Source organism: Micropterus dolomieu, linkage group LG12 (assembly GCF_021292245.1).
Source record: "Micropterus dolomieu isolate WLL.071019.BEF.003 ecotype Adirondacks linkage group LG12, ASM2129224v1, whole genome shotgun sequence".
Classification (NCBI taxonomy): domain Eukaryota; kingdom Metazoa; phylum Chordata; class Actinopteri; order Centrarchiformes; family Centrarchidae; genus Micropterus; species Micropterus dolomieu.
The window spans coordinates 33,225,583-33,246,320 of record NC_060161.1 but is presented as its reverse complement, the minus strand read 5'-3'; the positions used below and the strand labels follow the sequence as shown (position 1 = coordinate 33,246,320).

The 20,738-nt window shown below is 41.8% G+C and overlaps 1 protein-coding gene across 5 annotated transcripts in view; it reads left to right on the top strand.

The window, feature by feature from the left end:
• The window catches only part of LOC123980886 (zinc finger protein 37-like), a 72,604-nt gene that overhangs the window by 20,886 nt on the left and 30,980 nt on the right, over window positions 1-20,738 (top strand). Inside the window, exons 1-3 of one of the 5 annotated variants that reach the window (XM_046065455.1) lie at window positions 2,846-3,169; window positions 3,535-3,603; window positions 5,008-5,155. The exons of 2 other annotated variants lie outside the window; for them this stretch is intronic. In XM_046065455.1, coding sequence (XP_045921411.1) covers window positions 2,917-3,169; window positions 3,535-3,603; window positions 5,008-5,155 — 470 coding nt within the window. In that variant the 5' untranslated portion in view covers window positions 2,846-2,916. Of the gene's footprint in view, window positions 1-2,845; window positions 3,170-3,534; window positions 3,604-5,007; window positions 5,156-19,145; window positions 19,230-20,738 lie in introns of those variants that run through there. 2 more of the 5 variants (XM_046065458.1, XM_046065457.1) reach the window with 2 other exon arrangements.

Sequence of the window (20,738 nt, the reverse complement as noted above, 5' to 3'; positions counted from 1 at the left end):
TCCTTCATCCTTTTGTGATACTGACGGAAATGTGTCCACAACACAGAGATAACGTCTGCTCAGTTTTGTAAACTTCTTTTCTCTTCTTTAAACACACAGTTGCTGATATTTTTTCCAGTTTTATTCAGACTAGGGCTGCATGATATTAAAAAAATGTGATACACCACAATATCGTTTTCTGTGAAATTTCACCAGATACATGCAGTGTGTTATTCACGTATAGATATACGTGAATTAACATTTGCAATTTTCGTCATTTAGATATTTTAAAAGTCTATCCTCTTCTAACAAACATTCAGTCAATAATTAGGGGCTGCATTCACTTTATTTATTAATTATTGTTATTTGCTCTAATGGCCCTTTTAAAAGGCATTTCAACTGGTAAGTGGCGTTTTCTCCCAGAAGCCAAGGGAAGCCAGGCGTCCCCTGTCTTCATCAGACTTTTCAATAAAAACACAGTATTTATAGTTTCAATAAACCTTTATAAGCTGTTGCGGTCATCTCTTCCCTATTTCTCACTATCTTACAATAAGTGAAACAGCGCCCCTCTAAATGCTACGCGTCTGATGTGTGGTGTGTATTGATAACAAGAGAGAGTGAGCATCTTTAAAGTTTTATTAATTTTGTAAAATTATACCCTGCACTGTAATAGCACAATGCATTAAATAATCGCCCTCCAAAAAGGACATCCCCTCTCACTTGGCTCCCCCAAATATTTACCCCACCCCACGCCACTGCTGGTTAAAAGTACTGGGAGACCTATAATCTGTCAAATATATCTCTCAAGAATGAAGTCAAGTCATTTTGAGGCAGAAATACCCTTTCAGTGAATAGGTTGAGGCTCCATTTCTGAAAATGTTCAGGGCCTTAAACTGTACAAGTGTAACAAGTTTCATGCTTTTATGAATAAAAATTACATTATCACACATCACCTGGACTAAAACTTAATATTTATGAATGTTAATAAGAGTTAAATAAATATATAATGCTCCATGATACATAGAAGGCTTCAAATGGACCTGGTGATTGGTATCGGTCAGTACTACTTCCAGCGATCGGCCCCAAAAATCCTGATCAGAGCACCTCTAGTCGCAGACATCCTCCCCCGTTGAGAGATGGTCTCTCCACAGTGGTGTAGACGGCTTCCTTCATTCTTTCATTTCACCATTTGTTCTCCCTTTCCATTGTTATAAACATTATTTTCCTTAACAGAGTGTCAAATGTAGGTAACCTGAATATTGACCTGAGGAGTTGACCCTTCTGTGATGAGCCATGTGTTTGTGTGGTGGTGGTTTAGTTTCCCCCAAATACAAGTCTGTACATTCTTCACTGCATTGGACAGCATTAGGATAGGCGCCGATCAGATATTGATATCAACCACGACTGGCCATTGGGAATTTTTGTGAACAATCCAGAACGGCCGGTTCAGCCTGAAATGGACGGTGTTCAAGAGTTTTTTTAGTTTTCAGTTTATGTTCAACTTTAAGTGGTCCGCGTTGGCCGGCCAGTCAGCTGCAGCGAACGCTGTCTATGTCTATCAGACTATAGGCCAAACCAATACTTTCACTATTGAGGGGGGATACGGGCTCCTCCCAACTTGGACCGATCCTTTTTTTTGATGATGTCTGATTGGCTCATTTACTTTAAATACGTGTTGTCGGGGCTGAACTCAGCCCATTGTTGTGTGACACAACTGAGCAGGTAAATATGTCTAACAAAAAAAGAGGTAATAGAAATGTGTGGAAAGGTGCCGTGACTGTCACAGATGAGGCAGGACCCAGCACAGGTACCGATAAGTAGCCTAATGCATTTATTATATACTGAAATTATTCATATATATTATAAGTAATACCAAGTCACTTGCCCGATCGGGCCAGTACAAAAGCAACCTGCAGTTGCTTTGTAGCTCATGGCACACACCCTTGTCCAATCCAGAGTTGTAGTTACATGAGTGGTTGTCAAATGTTATTTCTCTAATCTCAATTAAGCGCAACCACTGGGTCTGAAAGTGAAACGAAAAAAAGCAGCTGGGCCGGACTCTGTCTCCCCATCTACCCTTATGTTGACAGTATGTTCGTCTAAGTGTAGCACCTTATCACCACAGCAAATTCCTAGTATGTGTAAAACACTACTTGGCAATAAAGCTCCTTCTGATTCTGATTCAGCGGACTCGCCCATTGCTGGCTGTTAGAGAGAATGCAGGTTTAGTTCCTTCTGCATGGTTTTTTGGCTGCTGTCAGCTCATCCTGAGCGATCCTGTCGGAGTGTCGGGAGATTAAAATAAACAATGACGTTATGCTGTCTTTCTTAATGGGGAGACGATTCATGCTATTAATAAGGATTCTTCTCATCTTATTTTAATTCTTCTATTCAAGAAGGTTAAAGTTGAGTTGTTTCATCCCTCATCCAAGAGACCAGTATCTTCAACCAAGTCCAGTTGCCCTTGACTTTAACCTTCGTTGGATAACTATGACCTGGATGACTGAGAATCTTCATAGACAATTCTTCTATTAATAAGGTTATGAGAAATCCGATCTGCACATCACTAGAACCCACCTATGCAGGACATCTTGAAAGTAACTCGAAGTAACGCAAAATAGTGTAAAGCAGTACAATTCAGAGACAGTAATATTGTTATCCAACTAACTGCTCTCAGAAGACAGTATCTAGTAATCTATAATGTATTACATTTTGGAAATAACTTGCCTTATATATCGGTTAACAAAATGCAAAGTGAATGAACAGAAGAAAATCAAATCAATTTTTGATTTGACCAGCATTTCGCTTCCAAACAGCCCTTTTTGTTTTTGTGTCTGGTCGGACACAATTTGTAGACGCACCAAAAACGGAAACAACACAGTTCAAACGAACAAAGTTATTGTGCGTGAACAATACAGCTGCAAGAAGAAACTAAATATGGTGTACTGTGCGCAGAGGAACAGCGGCGGCTCGGGGACCCTCGACAGCCCCAATAACATGTCCAAGACGGAGATCTTGAGAGGAATCGTCACCGAGAAACTGACAACAGCCGCGCAGGAAATCTTCGCGGTTGTGGAGAGAACCGTAGCCGGGTACGAGGAGGAGGCTTCGGGTCTGAGGCAGGAGATCGACCGGCAGAGGAGGCAGCTGGAGGCGGTGCTGCAGCCTCGGGTCAAACTAGAGAGGAGAGGTCAGTGGCTCAATTATTGCAGGAAGAAATAACAGGCTTTGTTATTTTACGTTGTGCAACTTCATTTAAAAAACTGCTAATTTAAAGTTTCTGTGCTCGCTGACAAACCTGCAGACTCATGAGGACATAAAGTGAAAACTTACCCACATTTTCATGATGTGACTTACAAATCGGCATGAAGTCAAGTTTCTTGTTAATTAAAGGGCCCTGCTGTTTATCTACATAACTTCCAGGACTTTGAGTGTTTATATCCTTAAGTTATACGATGAAGCTGCTATGAAAACACAAGTGGCTTTCGGCTGTTCAAAGCAGTATTTTTTGGTAAATGTTCATCTGAGTTCCTTTTACTTCTGATTTGAAAACAGAAGACCTGATCCCAGATCCAAAGGGCCAAGATGCTGTTGTGAGGGAAGAGGAGCACACACAGCACTCAGGTGGGTCTACACTCTTCCTATTAAACGTGATATAAAATGAGGAGCAAAAAAACAAGTATGAAGAACAAATCACAGAAGAATCGATGAAATGTTAACTTTTAGAAAAGGATTAATCATATTAAGAAAATTTGTAAAAGTACTCCCGCATTGATAATGGTAAGCAAAATGATACAAAAACACTTAGAAAACAGATGAAGTCTTACGCTGTGGCTTAAAACACTCAAAAGACTTTGCAGACCTGAATCCCAGGAGGACACTGTTCCACAAATGTCCATTTGTGTCAGAGGTCTTGGTGGTGTGTGTGCCCAGAGCTCTCTTCGGCTTTGCAGTATTGCGAGAATAAGAGTACTGGGTGTAATGCATGCGTGACGCACGATGCAGTGAATGTGTGGCCAAAGTGTTTTTGTAGCGTACTTGATATTGTCTACTCACACACTGTTAAAACATCAATTTAGATATTGTCATTGACGGTTAATATAATAAGTGATGGTACGGCCCCCACTAGGGTTGGGCGATGTCAACAAAATTTCCTTCGGACAATGTCTACTTTGAAACATCGTGATGGACGATGGCATCGGGTACGCTCTTGCGCGCGCGGAAGGGGGGAGAATAGCGGTCATCTTATCCAACGAAGGTTAAAATCAAGGGCAACTGGACTTGGTTGAAGATACTGGAAGACGTTTCGTCCCTCATCCAAAGGACTTCTTCAGTTCTGACTTCTTCAGTTCAGTCAGAACTGAAAAAGTTCTTCCAGTATCTTCAACCAAGTCCAGTTGCCCTTGATTTTAACCTTCGTTGGATAACTATGACCTGGATGACTGAGAATCTTCATAGACGGTCGTCTTATGTTATGTGCACGTGTTCACTCGCACAGACTTCACTCGGTTAAAAACTTGGTAGCCTATGACGGTACAAGTCACGGTGGACATTTTGCAAGTAGGTAAAGCAGCAGTGAACACACAGGGTGCAGATGTTGGTTTCGGTTGTTTGATAGGCTGCGTCATTAACTATGGAACGCTAAAAGGCTCACAATACGCCACTTTCCTACCTCGTTTTGTTAAAAAAACAGCGTAAAAAGCGCCGTTTGAACGGCCAGGACGGCGCTTTTTTACGCCGCCAAAAAGCAAAACGCCGTAAAAAGCGCCGTGGAATTGTGTAAACAATGACGCATTTTTCATCGGTCTGGAGGCGGCGAAAAAAACGTCGCTCTATGTGCTCATGTAACGCCGCTTTTTACGGGGCTCAGTGTCCCCAATGACGCGCATCATAACGCGTTACAAGACGCGTAGTGTTAAATGATAATGAGCTCCACCCTGTCTTTTCCAAAGCCAATCAGTTTGAACTGTTATCACCCAATGAGTAATAAGTAAATAAGTTCTGACCTTTGACTCTATCTGTGTCCAGGTGAGGAGGACATTGGGAACCTGGGCCAACTTTGGTACGATGATGATGAAGAGGGTGATGGTGGCAATGAAGAGCAGCAGCTGTCAGCGCAACTAGCAACCAGCTTAAAAGAAGATCTTAAGGACCCCGATTATCAATTAGAATCAAGGTGACAAATCACAGCTTAGCTAAAATTATGTGGACACCCCTGTGGGCATCCTTTTGTGTGCTCCTGGTCTGTTTTCCCTGGAACCATTTTGTTCAAATGAAGCTTGTTAGCTTAACATGCTCTTAGCATGCTAATTAGCCAAATTAGTTGTCAGTTATTAAATCAAACAGCAACTATTTTGATTAACCATGAGTTGGTTTTAATTATTTTAGTTCAAATTCATTCTTTTGATTTCAGGTAGCAAAGTGCTTGTATAGCAATCAATGTAAAACATAGACAAATGGAAAAACAATCAGAAACACACACAGTGGTGTGTAACAAATCAAAGAAAAAACAAACCCAATTACAATTAAAGTAAAAAATAAATTACGCATCACTTAAATAAACAAACCTACAACATACAAATAATGGAGGAAATAATTAGGCATCCATAACCAGCTGTCCTTTTCAGACCATGTTGCTGCTGTCTCTCTGTCGTGCCGCTTTGCTCTATACAACATCAGAAAAATCAGGCCCTACCTCACTCAGTATGCCACCCAGCTTCTGGTACAGGCCATGGTTATCTCTTTCCTCGACTATTGCAATGTCCTGCTAGCAAGTCTTACAGCTTGTGCAGTGAAACCCTTACAAATGTTTCAGAATGCAGCAGTGCGTCTGGTTTTTGATCAGCCCAAAAGGCCCCATCTCACTCCATTACTGTGTGACCTCCACTGGTTCCCCGTGGCCTCCTGAATCCGATTCAAGTCACTAATGCTTGCAGAGTGACTACTGGGTCTGCACCCATATACCTAAACTCCATAATACAAGTTTAGGTTCCTTCTCGGCCACTACACTCCACCAACAAACGCCGCCTGGCTCTGCCATCCCTACACACAAAGCAAACTCAGTCCCGGCTATGGAACGAGCTACCACACGCCATCAGAGCAGGGACATACGTCCCTCTCTAACTTCAAGAAGCTCATGAAAACTCATCTCTTCCAAGAACACTTTAACCTATAACTCCTAACCTCATGCACTTCCTGTGCTCTTCTTCTTCTTCTTTCCCCTTACAATTCTCTTGTATTGATTGCACTTTTTGTTAACTCTTACTTTTTTCCCTAGGTATTTACCCCATTGATGTGATATGTGCTATCAATGGGGTAGGTTACCAGGATATTCCTGTGAGGGGGACAAGTAGATGATGTTTTTGAGTTGCCAGGACATGACGGGGAATATTTATCTTAATAATAATGTTCATAGTTGACTGCAGGATTATCAGAAATTGTGTCTTCTGTCGACCATCTCTCAGGTTATCGTCTCCCAGGGATTCGTCTGCGAGGAGGAAGTCTGGCAGACCAAGCCTCCGACAAGAACCGGATCACCACCTGCTCAGAGTCTGCGTACTGGAGGATTCGCAGTCAGATGTTCTTTCAAAAAATGGTGAATATTAAAGATGTAGTTCTGGATGGACTAAATGTGTTGGATGGAGGTTGTTAAGAGGTAATGTGGAACTCCTGGTGTATCTTTGTCTTTGTCAGTGTTTCAGAAGTATCCGGTTCAGGAGCTGCAGTGTCCTCGTGGCCTACAGGAGGCGGACTTCCTGGACCTGCTGAGGTCCACCTTCCCTCAGCTGGCAGGAGACAACAAACCTTTTGACGTCTTCAAGTCCAACAGAAGCAGGAGGCTCCAGCGGCTCAAAGTAAAGACGCTGACACCAGAGGAGATCTTCAGGAGCATCAGGCTCACCGGAGCAGGATACTCAGCCCTCTACATCCGACTGAAGGTAGATACTGTAATATTACCCGTCTTCTTTTACCACGTACAGGTCCCTCCTCTGTAATGCCCTGATACTACCTGAGGTTTCCTCTGAGAAAGTCAAAAATTACATTACCCTTTAAATTGAACCAGCATCAGTTGAATTTTCTTTAAATATAATTTGTGAACAACTACTAGCAGACAGGAGATGAGGAAGAGGAGGAGGAGGAAGAGGAGGAGGAGCTTCGCCTTTTACAGAGAAACGACGCCACCACTGATTCCTCGTCCACTGCCGCCTTGGTGATAAAAAGCAATGAAGCCGGGCTCAGCTCAAGGTAAATAAAAAAAAAAAAACTTGCATTGATTTCTGTTGCAACGGATTCCAGAAAATTACTAATTTTCATGTTTGAAAAGAAAGATCAAAAGTTCTGTAGAAACCTCTCTGCTGTTCCTCTGTGTGCTCAGTAGTACCAGGTTGTGTTTACTCCATACGAGTAGTCCAGAGATCAGGTCTGATGCAAAGTAACTTCTCTCTGAACGGGCCGTTGCTTTTTATTTCAAATTTGGTATATAGGTTGGCTTCAAATTGATTCTGTGGTGGAAAGTGACTAAATACATTTACTCAATTACAATTTCGAGGTATTTGGGTCATGCCTGCCACTACAAATTCACTACATCCAGACATACTATACTTTTTACTCAATACTAGGGCTGTCCCCCAACTAAGGATTTATATAGTCGCCTGCTATTGACCATTCTTGTGCAGAGTTTTGCGTGCTTTTGAAAGATTTATTAAAAACTTCTTTCTTTTCACATTTTATACAGCCTTATATGTTGAAATCTATATCATAATAAGCTGTATATTAACTTACTGGGAGTAAAAGTAGTTCTATGTAAAATGACACATTGAGCTCGCCCAAATCGCTGAAATTGTGTGATCCTACTTTATTAACGCCACTGATTGGCAATCGAATCAGGTTCTGCCCATTGAAGCATCGAATCTTTGACTATTCAGGGTCAACCCTACTCAATACATTTATTTCTCAGCTTTAGTTACTTCAGATAAATAATCCAATATGCTAACAAATATATTAGGATATATTTGGTAAGCTTGCTACCTTCAACTAAACCTATTTAAGACTGAACTCGTTGTCCAGCCAAGCAATCTATCCAGCACAACATGAAACTACAAATTGGCTCCTCAACCATCACTCCAACCAGCGTTGTGAGAAACTTGGGTGTCATGATTGATGACCAGCTGTCCTTTTCAGACCATGTTGCTGCTGTCTCTTGGTCGTGACGCTTTGTTCTATACAACATCAGAAAAATCAGGCCCTACCTCACTCAGTACGCCACCCAGCTTCTGGTACAGGCCATGGTTATCGTTCGCCTCGACTATTGCAATGCCTTGCTAGCAGGTCTTCCAGCTTGTGCGGTGAAACCCTTACAAATGGTTGAGAACGCAGCAGCGCGTCTGGTTTTTGATCAGCCCAAAAGGACTCATGTCACTCCATTATTGTGTGACCTCCACTGGCTCCCCATGGCCTCCTGAATCAGATCACTAATACTCACAAGTCACTAATGCTTGCAAACAGAGTGACTACTGGGTAGGGCTGTACATAACGATAATTTTATTGGTTCGTCGATTTAATCTAATGACTGAGAAAAGAAAAAGTTGCATATTACTCGACTAACGTACCATTTTATCCAAAATAAATATCAAAAATATGTCTAATCAATAATATTTTATTCAGTCATCCTGATGAAGCACGTTAGAATAATGACAATAGCAGCATATCTTAAAATGAATCACATTTCCACGTCACTGATGGGTTTTGATAATACTAAAAATAACAGACATTAATTAGACTACTTTACTTAAAACTTTAAATGTTACTGGTATTGATTTATTTCAACATTGAGTAATGCGGTATGATAATCAAATTTATTTCTGCATCAGTGTGGGGCAAAGAAAACAACTGAAACAATTTACAGACTGTGCAGACAGTTACAGATCATCTGTAATGTTAGATGCAGCTGTTTTCTCACTCTGCACTTACGTGGCCATTAAATAAACAGAAAATAGATGACATGATTTAACGTTACGTTACCATGACAGCAGCGGGGCAGAATTTACTTTTAACATAAAGGTGATGAAGAAATACTAAGGAAATACATTTTTTATGGACGACGTGTCCTCGTTAATGATACTCGTGAGCGTGTTAATGATATAATTACTGATACCAATAGGAGAAAGTAAATGGAAGATACAAAAGTATTGGAATTTAAATAGGTGGGGGGTTTTTTTGGAATTTACTGTGGCACTAAGTCAGCGGCAGGTTAAGAGTTGTAAGAAGTTTTGAATATGTTTCATAGAATTGTTGAGATTGATTTTGAATGGCTGAGCTTTGGTCCAATGTTACATGTTTTGTTAAAATATTCCACCACTGTGGAATATTGAGTTGTTTTCCATTCTTCCAATTAAGTAAAATAGTTTTCTTGGCGATAGGGCTAATAGAAGGGGCGTTATTTGTTTTTGTGATGTGAAGTGTACCTGGATCTCCTAGTAAACACAGTAATGGGGATAAGGGGATGTGTTATCAAAGGATCTGTGCTAGTTTAATGGTTATTTCTTTTCTGAAGTGTTTGGTGTACTGGTGGGCAGAGCCAGAGTGCATGGAAGTAATGGTCAGTTGTGTTAAAAGTACAGTGAATGCAGATGTCAGAATGCAAATGTCAGTACCATTACGTGCATCTTGTGTTGAGTAATATATATTCTGTGAATGACTTTGTACTGCTAAAGATGTTCTTGCATATTTGGGTCCAGAATTCATTATTAGTGCTGGTTGAAATCTTTTTCCCATTTATTTATTGGGAGAGATATGGTGGAATCAATGGAAGACAGAAGCTTATATATTTGTGATAGAGGTTTGTTTGAATTAACAGTTTTAATGATGTTATTTAATAGGGGTGGTGGTTGAAGGTTGTGTTCATTTTTGCCTTGATTGCGTGCTTTAAATGAGTGCATTGTAAGTACTGCCCTTTATCAGTTCTACCTTGACGGTTCTGAAGAGGAGCTTCCATCCGTGCCGACATAGTGGTAGAATACTTGCTTTACTTTTTTCCCAGTTTATTAATTAGTTGGAAAGGTTAGAGTAGACATTGATGATTTTCATAACTTCCTTGAGTGATTTGTTTGGGTTTTGCAGAGTTAATATTGTATCATCTGCATAAAGACTAATTTTATGTGTTAGGTTATTTGTTGTGATACCGGTAATTATATTGTTACAGCTAATGATTCGATAAATATTGCAAATAGTGACGGTGAGAGAGGACATCCTTGTCTGGTCCCTGAGTGTGAAGCTTTGTGAATGTATTCCATTTGTAGTGATTGTTGCCATGGGTGTGCTATATAAAAATTTGATCCATTGACTGAATGATTTTTCAAAGCCAAATTTTTTTATGCCCAGTTTCTCTTTTGTTTACTCTTACTTCTTTCCGTAGATATTTACCCCAGTGATGCAATTTGTGCTATTAGCTCTTACTAGTAATAATTAGTGCTCTTACTAGTATGTATTTATCAGTTGTAGTTCTCTTGCTGGGCGGGACGGTGGTGCAGTGGTTAGCGCTGTCCCCTCACAGCAAGAAGGACGAGGGTTCAAACCTCGGTTGCCCCGGCCTTTCTGTGTGGAGTTTGCATGTTCTCCCCATGTCTGCTTGGGTTCTCTCCAGGTGCTCTGTACAAAGACAGACGGACTAGGTTAATTGGTGACCCTATATTGTCCTTAGGTGTGAGTGGTTGTTTGTCTATGTGTGGCCCTGCGATGGACTGGTGACCTGTCCAGGTGTACCCCACCTTTTGCCCGATGTCAGCTGGGATTGGCTCCAGCCCCCCGCGACCCTGTACGCAGGATAAGTGGTTGACGATGGATGGATAAATCCAGCATTGTTTGCATCCCCGTGTACATGGAGCTGGCAGTCTTTTTCTTCCCTTCTAGCTCGAGAAACAAAACAGCTTAGTCCCATAAGCCCTATAAGACTTCAACAACTCCACAGCGAACCTTGTCATAATTCCTAAAGTTGTATTTTATGTTAAAATTTGGTCCGGATTAATGTGAGGACTCCTGGCCCCGTTTCAGAAAGCAGGATTAGTGAAAATTCTGAGTATGTTGAACGTGAGATGAGGGAAACTCTGGGATTTCTGTTTCAGAGAGCGAGATCAGATTATCCCTAGATCAGTAACTCAATAAGTTGGAAAACCATCAATTTCTCTCTGACTCCTCCCGTCCTGCAGAGCCTGAGGCGGCTGTCTGACACACAGTTTCATTTCCTCATTCATTCTGTCTATCAAAGCACATATCTGAACGCATTTACATCTTTAAAAACTTTAAAATCCCGGTTAGATAGGCTATTAGTTTTTTACCCAAACATGATCTTGAAAATGACCGCTTTTTGAGCGATCTGTCATCGATCCCTGCACATCGTGGCTTTATCCTCAGCACAGAATAAAATCGATGTCCGCTGCAACTCTGTGGACAGTTGCACTTACTGTGGGCTACATTACTGCAGGAATTACTGTTTAATATGTAACCTATAAAACTGATCAATGAACTGATGAACTGATAATCTGAATGTTTTTTGACAGCATTAATAAAATACGATATGAGATTAATGTAAAATAGACATCTAAAACATTAACACACATCTTCCACTGCAAAAAAAGAATTAATAGGTTAACCTGCTGGGTGTGACTGACTTTACAATCACAGGTTTACGAGTAAACTGTCTTTATATTTGATCTGTAGGCCTACCTATTTTCATAATCAGGTTTTTGTCCTGTCAGGTTACAGCTTAATAAGTATAGCCTTCCTATTTAAAATGTAACGGGCTGTAGCACTTCATTTAAGGAAATCCCAGTCTGGTAAATGATGAATGAGCAACACTGTATAGTAGCCTAATAATTTTAACATATCGATCCTTCTTCCAATCGCGTTTTAGAGCCTATCATGGTCCGCGTTGGCACACATTCATATTTCTAGCTCAACCCAATTAAAGTGGAGGCTCTGCCTTTATTTACCCGTTGCCATGGTGAATCTTAGTATCGGAGCTCCATTGATGATGGCTTTATTTCATCCCCACGCACGCGCTTCCATCAGGCTCAACATACTCAGAGTTGACTGAACTTATTATGATCAGCTGTTCTGAAACCAAAGAGTTTGACACCTCAATCAACCCAGAGTTTATTAAGCCTGCTTTCTGAAACAGGGCCCTGGACACTACAGTTATCTGTGTATGCACAAAGTAATGTTTACATTTTTTCCCACAGCTGCCCTGTTCAACATGTGGAAGGTGACAAAGTGGATGTTCAGTCCAGCAGCTCAATATCACAACAACAGGATATAGAAACAGAGGAAGCTGATGATGAAAATGCTGCCGAGAGCCAAGTGGACTCCAGTGATGATGCAGACAAAGATGGAGATGAGGTGTTCAACGGAGACGACGACTGGAAACCAGATCCTGAGCTGCAGTCGCCAAAGAAGAGGAGGAAGAAAGAGTCTAAATTGTCTGGTGTGAAGGGGCAGTTGATTGGGAGCAGTAAAACGCCCTGTAAAGTCTGTGGAGTTTGGTACAGGAACATGGGCAGTTTGATCAATCACGCCTGGAGTCACGTGGAGGATCCACAGCTTGTTTGTGGAGTGTGTGGAGAGCAATTTGAATCTGTGGAAGAGTTAAAGGGACATTTCAGAAATGATCATAAAACTCACGACTGTTCATATTGTGGGAAATCTTTCCTCACCATCAGTAGCCTCAACTCCCACACCACTCTACACACAGGAGACAGACCGTTTAAGTGTGACGTTTGCCACAAAACCTTTGCTAAGTTTTCCACCTTGAATGCTCACCGTTGGGTCCACGTGGCTGATAAACCACACAAGTGTGATATTTGCCTGAAGGCATTTGGTCTAAAGACACAGCTCAAAGCTCACATCAAGATGCACGCAGGTAGAGACAAGTACCACTGCAATGTTTGTGGTAAATCTTTGACCAACCGGCGATCTTTAACTCGCCACAAGACGACCCACTCGGGGGAGAGACGTTACGGCTGTGAGGTTTGTGGGAAGCGTTTTAAACTTCCCAGTGGGTTGAAGTCGCACGAGAAGATCCACACCTCCAGAGACCGGCCGTACCTCTGCCACATCTGCTGCAAGACGTTTGTGGAAAACAGCAGTTTAAAAACTCACATGATAACGCACAGCAACGAGAGGCCGTTCATCTGCAGCATATGTAGCAAAGGCTTCGTATCCAACGCAAGGCTGAACCTGCACATGCGTGCGCACTCCGGTGAGGCGCCGTACAGCTGCTCAGAGTGCGGCCGCTTGTTTAAACACAAGTCTCACCTAAACGACCACGTGAGGACCCACCTGGGCATCAAGCGGTTTGTCTGTGGGGTTTGTGGGAAAGCGAGCTCTCGCCAAGAACACCTGAAGGTCCACATGAGGACCCACAACGGAGAGAAACCTTACCAGTGCAGCGTCTGCGACAAAGCTTTCACTCAGAGCCACTGTCTGAAAACACACATGAAGATCCACCAGGGGGAAGAAAACCCGGTCCTGAACGCATCCACGTCCTAAAAGACTCATTTTATCAGCCTGTTCTGTCTAAAACGTGGCGATGGAGGTTGTTTTGATGGTGCTGAAAACCACATCTGTCCTTCATTCTTTTGTGATGCTGACGGAAATGTGTCCACAACACAGAAATAATGAACATCAAACGTCTGCTCAGATTGGTAAACTTCTTCAGTCCTTCTTTGAACACACATTGTGGTGGCCCCAGGGCCTCTGCCAGGGTGTTTCTGTGTGTCTGTGTTGCAGGGTGAACTTCCTGGTGGAGTGGAGCTGAGGCTATCTGGCAGATCAGAGGCAGCTGGCCACTGTCTCCAGATTGCATATAACCCGCCCCTTCCTGACTGATGTGGGGCTCGACTGCTTGCTTTCTCCTGGTCCCCAGCACCACGGCATGTTGCCTTGTTGCTCCTTTGTTTGTTTAAGTTAACCCGGCATTATGTTTTGCAAGCCGCATTTGTTAAGTTTAAAAATTATTTGTTATAGTCCTTAACTTAAATAAATTTTCTGGTAATCCTCTATTTGCTGTGGTCTCTGAGCCGGGGGGCTCGTCGAAGTCATGAATTATGCTGTTAACAGTGGTTAATTAATGTATTGTTGACCGTTAAAACGATGAGTAGGAGCGTGTTGTAAATACGTGCCTTCCCTAGATGCCGAAAGGGGGGTGACGCAGTAAATTGGGGTTTCCCCAGGTGGTCTAGTCTGGGATTCCCTTTATTTCACTCTTCTTTTTTTTTTTTGTGTGTGGAAACCTACGTAGGGGAATTAACAAGGTGTAATTTGGTGCTATGGGGTGATGGAATCGTTAGTGCAAATTAGTTTCTCTCTGCAGAATAGTCACGGGACAAGGAAGGTAAGTGTTGACCTTTTTTTTGCGCAAATGTATATATTGAGCTAACTCCCCTGTATGCAGAGCACGTTTTCCCTCTTTGTGATTCGTGTCACTGTGAATGTAGCGCGGGGTGAAAGTGGTTGGAGCGGTTGTCTCGGGAGCACGTCCATTGCCAGCTTGCTGGTCGCTTGGCCAAACTACTGGGTTTTGGTGCGTAAATACCCGCCGCCAGAAACTCCTGCAGACCAGAGTTGAGTTATGTAGATGGAGTTATGCAGTTCAGAGGGGACGCTCAATTTATGAGGTTACTCTGTGGCCTTGTTGCGCACTAGTTAGGTCAATACTATACATGCTTTTGTTTACCGGGGACTGATTGCTGTTTGTGCATTGATCAGGTGATGTTAATCATGGCAGGAGTAGATTATTTCATTGACATTCCTTCGGAGGAATTTTTGTACTAGGGATCAGTTGTTAAAGATAGCAGATAATTATAAAATCAGCGTAGGCGTCAGGAGTCTATAGGAAAATGTTAGGTCTATTATAAGGGAAATGTGCCCTTATATATGACATGGGTGTAACACCTGTACAAAAATCGCACAGTCCTACTAATTTGGATTTGGATGGTTTTTCTCAGGATGTGTCTCCTCCATGTAGCTTTAAATTATGAACAGCAGAAAGAAATGTATATTTTGAGGATGAAGTGTGAGAAAAAAGTCAGAGTTGGAAAAGATGCGGCAGCAAGCAGCATAAGTTGAGAAAGAATTGCCTGTAGAACAAATGAGGAAGCAAAAAAGTTAGATCCAGAAAGTGAAAGACTGAGGTTGATTAAAGAAGGTAAATTATGTGACTTCTCAAGGAATGAAGAGTTTGCTCGGGGCAGCGATATTTTAAATATCGCCTAATTGGTGCCTAAATTTAGTGAGAAGGACGTTAATGTATTCTTCACTTTGAGCGTGTTGCAGACGCGAGGGGCTGCGTTGTTTCTGACTGTATAGTTTTGCTACAATGTCTGTGTGTTTGTTATATTTGTTAAATTACTTTTGTTAATAAAACATCCTTTTCTGGTAATCCCTTAAGCGTGGTTTCCTCTATTTGCTTTGGCCTCTGAGCCGGGCCGTAACAACAGTTGCTGATATTTTTTCCCGTTTTATTCAGACTAGGGTTGCATGATATTTAAAAAAATGTGATACACCACAACATCGTTTTCTGTGAAATTTCACCAGATACATGCAGTGTGTTATTCGTGTATAGATATACGTGAATTAACAATCGCAATTTTCATCATTTGGATAGTTTAAGTCTATCCTCTTCTAACAACCATTCAGTCAATAATTAGGGGCTGCATTCACTTTTTTTGCAAGTGCAATACTACATGTTATTTGCTGTAAAGGCCCTTTAAAAGGCATGTCAACAGATAAAGTACTGGGTGAGCTATAATCAGTTAACTATATCTCTCAAGAATGACCTTTCAGTCAATAAGTTGAGGCTCCATTTCTGAAAATGTTCAGGGCCCTAAACTGTACAAGTGTAACAAGTTTCATGCTTTTATGAAAAAGAGTTACATTATCACACATCACCTGGACTGAAACTAATATACATGATTGTTAATAAGAGTTAAATAAATATATAATGCTCCATGATACATAGAAGGCTTCAAATGGACCTGGTGATCGGTATCGGTCAGTACTTCTTCCAGCGATCGGCCCCAAAAATCCTGATCAGAGCACCTCTAGTCGCAGACATCCTCCCCTGTTGAGAGATGGTCTCTCCACAGTGGTGTAGACGGCTTCCTTCATTCTTTCATTTCACCATTTGTTCTTCCTTTCCATTGTTATAAACATTATTTTCCTTAACAGAGTGTCAAATGTAGGTAACCTGAATATTGACCTGAGGAGTTGACCCTTCTGTGATGAGCCATGTGTTTGTGTGGTGGTGGTTTAGTTTCCCCCAAATACAAGTCTGTACATTCTTCACTGCATTGGACAGCATTAGGATAGGCGCCGATCAGATATTGATATCAACCACGACTGGCCATTGGGAATTTTGGGAACAATCCAGAACAGCCGGTCCATTTCAGGCCGAACCGGCCGGTGTTCAAGAGTTTTTGGTTTTCAGTTTATGTTCAACTTTAAATGATCCGCTCTGGCTGGCCGGTCACCTGCAGCGAACGCTGTCTATGGCTGTGTTCGAAAAGTCTTTTTAGCTCAGGAAGGTTCCTAACTGAGCGAAGTAAACCGAAAGTATTTCAGTGGCAGCCATGATGAGAGCTGTTTGAATTCTCTAAAAGCTGAGGAAAGGTGCCTCAACGGTTCCTTTCATATCTCCTTTAGCATAGGGTACACCGGACCATCCTTTATGAAAGGAAAGGAGTGAATTCCGTCCCACAATTCCTTGAGGCGGCAACATTTAAAGCGGCGCACCTTCTCAAACTCAAACTATAAAATCCATCAACCACATTAACCTCTACTGTAGGCGTTTCCACCGTGTTGTCTACCTTTAGATGGCCTGCATTACAACAACACGGAGCGAAGTGTCAAAGATGCGCTTTTTGTAGTCCATCTTCGGAATATTGTAGTTTTTTCACGGCAGGCCGCGTCAGTAAAATCCGCCGTCGCATAATTACGTCGCTTAGAAAAGAGCAGTCGGATTATCTGAGACCCGCGGTCCTCTTTTCCTAATAAGTCCGTATGGATTCTCCTTTACATCTTTCCTACCTCATGCCGTTTTCCATCGAGGTCAAAGAAAGGAGATTTCACACATGGACTGATCCTTTTTTTTTTTTCTTTTTTCTTTTTTTTTTCTTTTTGCTGAAATCTGATTGGCTCAAGGTCCGATCAAAGGAGTTTCTTCCAATACGTGTTGGTTCACGGGGACAAGCACAACAGAGCAGGTAAATATGTCGAAAAGAAAGAAAGAGGGGGAAAAAATGTGTGGTGCCAGAAAAAAAAGCATTTAGAAGAAAAACACTTTTGGCACAAGACGCAGCTAAATGCGCCAAATTAACCTCTTCGTTGGTGGAAAGGTGATGTGACAGGAATGAGCAGCCTAATGCATTTATTATATACTGGAATTAATTATATAGCTTATGCATTTATTTATACTGTGTGGACTCAATCAAAACACCGCTATAAATCTTGAGTTAATGTTAGCAAATTTACTAGATAACGCACTCGCACACCGGTAACGTTACGGCACGGAGGTGTCCAGCTTGAGCCGAGCAAGCGGGCAACATCACCGGCCTCAGCAGCCTCTATGGACACAACATCGGCTGATGGCAGAAGTGAAGACCGAAGAAGATAGTGGTGAGATCTTTGTCAGATAAAAGGCTGCGAGACAGGGTTAGAAAAGTAACACAGTTACAGTGATGTGTTGCTTTTTGCTGGAACGCAGGAATATAATGCATAAAAGAAAATAGGTAATATTACACCCGTTACAATCTCATTAATTCTTTAACTTGAACCTGAAATTAAGAGGTGTTAATAATTCACCAACACCGAGAAAACTTTGGTTTAATTAATGAGGAAAAGAGTAAAAATGTTATTTCCTGTTGGGGGAATCCGATGGTCGAGATTGTAGGCAGGGTGCAAACTACGGGCGAGCTCCCCCGATGGATCATGCGTAAATACATTTCTATTTTGAGTTTGTGCTTTCACTAAGTGTGTCAGTTCATCCTGACCCATCCTGTCGATCCCCGCTCGCACTATTAATAATAAGATTATGAGAAAGACCCATCCGATCCGCAGATATAACTGCGATCTGCACATCACTAGAACCCACCTATGCAGCACAACAATCAGAATAATGCGCCCATTAAATAAATAGCAGTGAAAGTAACTCAAGAGTAACGCCAAAGTAGTGTAAAGCATTACAAATCAGAGACAGTAATATTGTAATATAATTAATTACTCTCAGAAGACAGTATCTAGTCATCTATAATGTATTACATTTTGAAAGTAACTTGCCTTATATATCGGTTAACAAAATGCAAAGTGAATGAACAGAAGAAAATCAAATCAATTTTTGATTTGACCAGCATTTCCCTTCCAAACAGCCCGCTTTGTTTTTGTGTCTCGTCGGACACAATTTGTAGACGCACCCAAACCGGAAACAACACAGTTCACACAAACAAAGTTATTGTGCGTGAACAATACAGCTGCAAGAAGAAATAAATATAAAGATGGTGTACTGTGTGCAGAGGAACAGCAGCGGCTCGGGGACCCTCGACAGCCTCAATAACATGTCCAAAACAGAGATCTTGAGAGGAATCGTCACCGAGAAACTGACAACAGCCGCGCAGGAAATCTTCGCGGTTGTGGAGAGAACCGTAGCCGGGTACGAGGAGGAGGCTTCGGGTCTGAGGCAGGAGATCGACCGGCAGAGGAGGCAGCTGGAGGCGGTGCTGCAGCCTCGGGTCAAACTAGAGACGAGAGGTCAGTGGTTCAGTTTTTACAATAATAAATAACATCGTTAAGTTACACAGTCACAAACACTGTGTTAGTTTAAATTGTGAAACTTCATTTAAAAAAAACGCTAATTTAAAGTTTCGTTGCTCGCTGACAAACCTGCAGACACCTGAGAACATAAAGTGAAAACTTACACACATTTTCATGAAGTGACTTACAAATCGGCATATAAAAAGTGTTACTTAATGTTTGCTGACTTTGATTACAAATGATTAACGTTTAAACTTTGCCTGGTTCTGTAGATGTTATGAAAACCCGGATGGATTTCGGCTGTAGCAGCAGTTTTAGGGAACTTTATTTTTTTTATTTTTTTAACTTTTACTTCTGATTGAAAACAGAATACTTGATCCCAGATCCAGAAGGCCATGATGCTGTTGTGAGGGAGGAGGAGCAGCAGAAGGAGGAGCAGACACAGCAGTCAGGTGGGTCTTCACTCTTCCTATTAAAGGTGTTATCAAATGAGGGAAACAAACTTAAGATTGAGTCACATATAAAAAGTTTTACTTAATGTTTTAAATGAAGTCAAGTTTGGCGTAGGTTAAAGGGCCCTGATGTTTATATACATACCTTGCGAGACTTTGAGTGTTTAAGCTTTGCGTGGCTCTGTACGATGAAGCTGTTATGAAAACACACGTGGCTTTCGGCTTAAAAAAATGTTCATCTGAGTTTCTTTTACGTCGGATTGAAAACAGAAGCCCTGATCCCAGATCCAAAGGGCCATGATGCTGTTGTGAGGGAAGAGGAGCAGACACAGCAGTCAGGTGGGTCTACACTCTTTCTATTAAACGTGTTATAAAATGAGGGGGGAAAACAAGTATTAACAAATCACAGAAGAATCGGTGAAATGTTAACTTTTAGAAAAGGATTAATCATATTTAGAAAATGTGTAAAAGAACTAATACCACAGTTTGAACATTTACATTTTAGCTGACGCTTTTATCCAAAGCGACTTACAATTGCTATACATGTCAAAGGTCACACGCCTCTGGAGCAACTAGGGGTTAAGTGTCTTGCTCAGGGACACAATGGTGGATGTCTCACAGAGGGAATTGAACCCAGGTCTCCCACACCAAAGGCAAGCATCTTATCTATCTTATCGATAATGTCTGCTTACACATTGTTAAAACATCAGTTAGGATATTATCGTAGATGATTCATGTCACAAACCCCTATCTGGAAGTGATGGTACGGCCCCCGTGATTCCCTAATCCAGACGTTTTAAAAGTCTGAGACTGCGGGCCTCAGACAAAGTTTGGGAAATGTGTACACATACGAGGAATTTGACTCTGGATTGTACATTGCTCATGATGTGCTTACTCATACAAAAATACAATAACACAATATTTTTTTGTGATTTGGTATAAAATACAATAGTTCTGAAATAGAGAATGGGGAATATATAGTAAGTGGAAACCAGTAAACAGGTGGGTGAATAGAGACAGAGTTACTGGGTTATTGCACAGGAATTGTTCCTGACACTGTGAGTCAGAGTCAGCTGTTCGTCAGAGTGATGGCTTGTGGGAAGAAACTGTTCCTGAGTCTGTTGGTTTTGGCGTACAGAGCTCTGTAGCGCCTACCAGAGGGGAGGAGCTGGAACAGGTTGTGTCCGAGGTGAGATGGATCTGCAGTGATGTTTCCTGCCGGTTTCCTGACTCTGGAAATGTATAAGTCCTGAATGGAGGGCAGGCTGGCACCGATTATTTTTTCTGCGGTCCTGACTGTCCGTTGTAGTCTGTCCCTGTCCTTTTTGGTGGCAGATCCAAACCAGACAGTGATGGAGGTGCAGAGAACAGACTGGATGATGGCTGCATAGAACTGGATCAGCAGCTCCTGAGGTTGAGCTTCCTGAGCTGAAGCAGGAAGTACGTCCTCTGCTGGGCCTTCTTGATGATCGTGTCAGTGTTGGGCTCCCACATCAGGTCCTGGGATAT